We start from the raw sequence: 3018 nt of genomic DNA on the forward strand, positions 1-3018 counted from the left end.
CAGAATGGAAGGTTGGATTGTTGGAAGCTTGCTCTCATCTTTGAAGAATAAACAATGTGTTCATCTGAAATGGAATAAAATCTTTTGAACATGCAGAAAGCTAAGAATCTTGAGAGACAGAATTTAGAGAAGAAATTTTAGAGTTTATATAGATTAGGATTTGGGAGGCTACAGGAAGGGAGGTTGGATTCAGACAGTGAGGGTAGGGGAGAGAGTAGGATTCATATTCTTGGAAGGATAGATGGGAAGGGAAGTTGGAAGTTGGGGAGTAAAAATAAGTTAATTGGGAGATTTTGAGAAAGAAAATAATGAGCAATAAGATGGAGGAAATTCAATAATAGTTATAACTTTAAACAGGAATGGGATATTTATAGCAGCTCTCTTTGTATATGCAAAGAACTGGCAATTGTAGCCATCCCCATTAACTGGGGAATGGCTAAGCAAGTTGTGATGTTTGGTCTTGACTGAATACTGCTAAAGTATAAAAAATTCTGATCTCAATGATATTAGAAAGACATGTAAAGACTTACACAATATGATGAAGGGTGAATTGAACAGAACCAAAATCAATACATACATATACATACATATATATATATATATATACATATATATATATATAAAACAGCAATATTGTTTAAAAAAATGACATTGAGTGACTCTGACATTTTGACTAGTATGAATATATAAATTAAAAATAAAGAGCTTATGAAGAATGATAGTATATGCATCTAAAGAAAGAATTAATAAAGTATGTATAAAATAATTTCACACAAACACACACACATATATGGATGTATACAACAATTTCTGTCTATTAGTAACAATATGTAATTAGAATGGGGAAGACCAAAAAGAAAAAAAGGAAATTTACTTAATAACTTTATTATATATTTAAAAGGAACTACAGGTTCAAATTGATGTGCAGTTTCATGTACAATCATGATTTTTTAAAAAATTATTTTTTCTATAAATTAAAATTAAAATTATTTTAAAAATTTAATTATTATACTAATCCTGATGGTCATCATGATGATGATGATATGTATGAAATAATCCTTTATTGGCTCAGGGAGTTTTTACTATAGAATCTGGAGTGCTTGAATATTTTACAAATGGTTCTAACCCCAAATTTCATTAGTTTATTTTCTCTTTGTTTCATTGAAAATTGTTCCTCATTATTTAACTGAGAGGAAAGGATAGATATGGAGAGGCCGAATCAGCTTCCTGATCACCTAGCAAGCTAAGTAACGAAATAGGAAATGAATATGAATGTGAAACTGATTTTTTTTTAATCAGCAATTCTGTCAATGAATTGAGCACCCCAGGTACTCAATTAATTCAAGTAATTAATTTGATTGATTTCATTGAATTGCAATTTACTGACTTAAGTCAATGAAATGATTTTTTATAGAGAGTTGTTATTTTGTAGCCACAGACTCAATCTTGAATATTGTTTTTATGCAATCTTCTTCCCTTTGGAAAACTTATCTTTTGGACTATAGGTGAAAAAGGGAAATAATACAGATGAGGGCGGAAAAGAATGAGACATTTGCTAGAGATTTCATCCTATTAGGATTATTGGATCCAAAGCATTTTGGATTGTTATTCTTAATACTTATTCTCATCATTTTTATGGTGACAATTACGGCAAACACAGTTTTGATTCTTCTTATCCACCTTGACACCCGACTCCACACTCCAATGTACTTCCTTCTCAGTCATCTCTCCTTCATAGATATCTTGAACATCACCAATGTTGTTCCCAAGATGGCCAGTAACTACATATCTGGCAAGAAAACCATCACATTTGCAGGTTGTGGACTCCAGATATTCCTCTTTGTCATCTTTGAGAATGCTGAGTGCCTTATTCTTGCAGTCATGTCCTATGATCGCTATGTAGCCATCTGCCACCCACTGCGTTATCCTGTCTTCATGAACAATCAAATTAGTGTCATTCTGGCTGCTGCCTGCTGGCTTGGGGGAATCATCAACTCTACAGTTCATACAACATATGTAATGTTCCTACCGTTTTGTGAGACAAATATCATGGACCATTTTTTCTGTGAAATCCCAGCCATGTTGAAACTTTCTTGTGTTGATACATCACAATATGAACGAGGACTCTATGTGACTGCTGTGATCTTTGTCCTAACTCCCTTTTCCATCATTCTTGCCTCTTATGCTCAGATTCTCCGTTCGGTGCTTCATATGAAATCTAGGGAAGCCCAGAAGAAAGCCTTTTCCACTTGTTCCTCCCACCTACTTGTGGTTGTAATGTACTATGGTTCAGCTATCTTTACATACATGAGACCCAAGTCTTATCATAGTCCAGGTCAGGACAAGGTCATAGCCATCTCATATAGCATTCTTGCTCCCTTGCTCAACCCTATCATCTACAGTCTCAGAAATAAAGATGTCTTAGGTGCCCTGAAGAAGGTTCCTGGTAAAGCACTTAGTCACTGAAATGAATATTTATTAAAATTAGATTTAATTCTCATGGTTGATCTATTAGAAATGTGTGAAAAATATTCCAAACAACATTCATACATTTTTTTAGGGCTGACCCCCAAAGTGATACTTCTCGCTACCTTTAAATGTATGACAAAAATCAACACAACCAACTCACCTATATGACTCCAAGAAAAATCTATTTATTTGTTGAATTTATATCTTGTATTCTGGCTAAATTTATATCAAGAATGATGCTGTGATTCATGTTTCATTTCCACAGCTGGAAAACAATCACATATGTATTAGATAACAAATATTTATTAAGGTAATATTTAAAAATATTAAGATAATATTAAAAATGTTATCCATGGCATAATATTTCACCATCATGACTGCATCAAAGATATTGTTAAACTGCACAGTTATTACTAACATCATTTAACTTTTTCAGTGAATTCCTCACTGGACAACAATCTACATTTCAATTTCTCCATGCACAGCAAGGCTTATTTTTAAAAAGCAAGTTATTCACACATATGCACAAAACACACAAAAGCACACAGA

At 33.0% G+C, this 3018-nt stretch overlaps 1 protein-coding gene across 1 annotated transcript; it reads left to right on the plus strand.

Moving 5' to 3' along the window:
- The first annotated feature begins 1527 nt into the window (after positions 1-1527).
- Positions 1528-2466, plus strand: LOC141509579 (olfactory receptor 2AJ1-like). The gene has a single exon (XM_074219213.1). The coding sequence runs from the start codon at positions 1528-1530 to the stop codon at positions 2464-2466; it is 939 nt and encodes a 312-aa protein (XP_074075314.1).
- The last annotated feature ends 552 nt before the right edge of the window (positions 2467-3018 follow it).

The sequence above is a fragment of the Macrotis lagotis genome, chromosome 1 (genome assembly GCF_037893015.1).
Source record: "Macrotis lagotis isolate mMagLag1 chromosome 1, bilby.v1.9.chrom.fasta, whole genome shotgun sequence".
Classification (NCBI taxonomy): domain Eukaryota; kingdom Metazoa; phylum Chordata; class Mammalia; order Peramelemorphia; family Peramelidae; genus Macrotis; species Macrotis lagotis.

Coding starts and splice junctions, on each gene's coding strand:
- LOC141509579 (XM_074219213.1), top strand. CDS start 1,528: ATGAGGGCGGAAAAGAATGAGACATTTGCTAGAGATTTCATCCTATTA.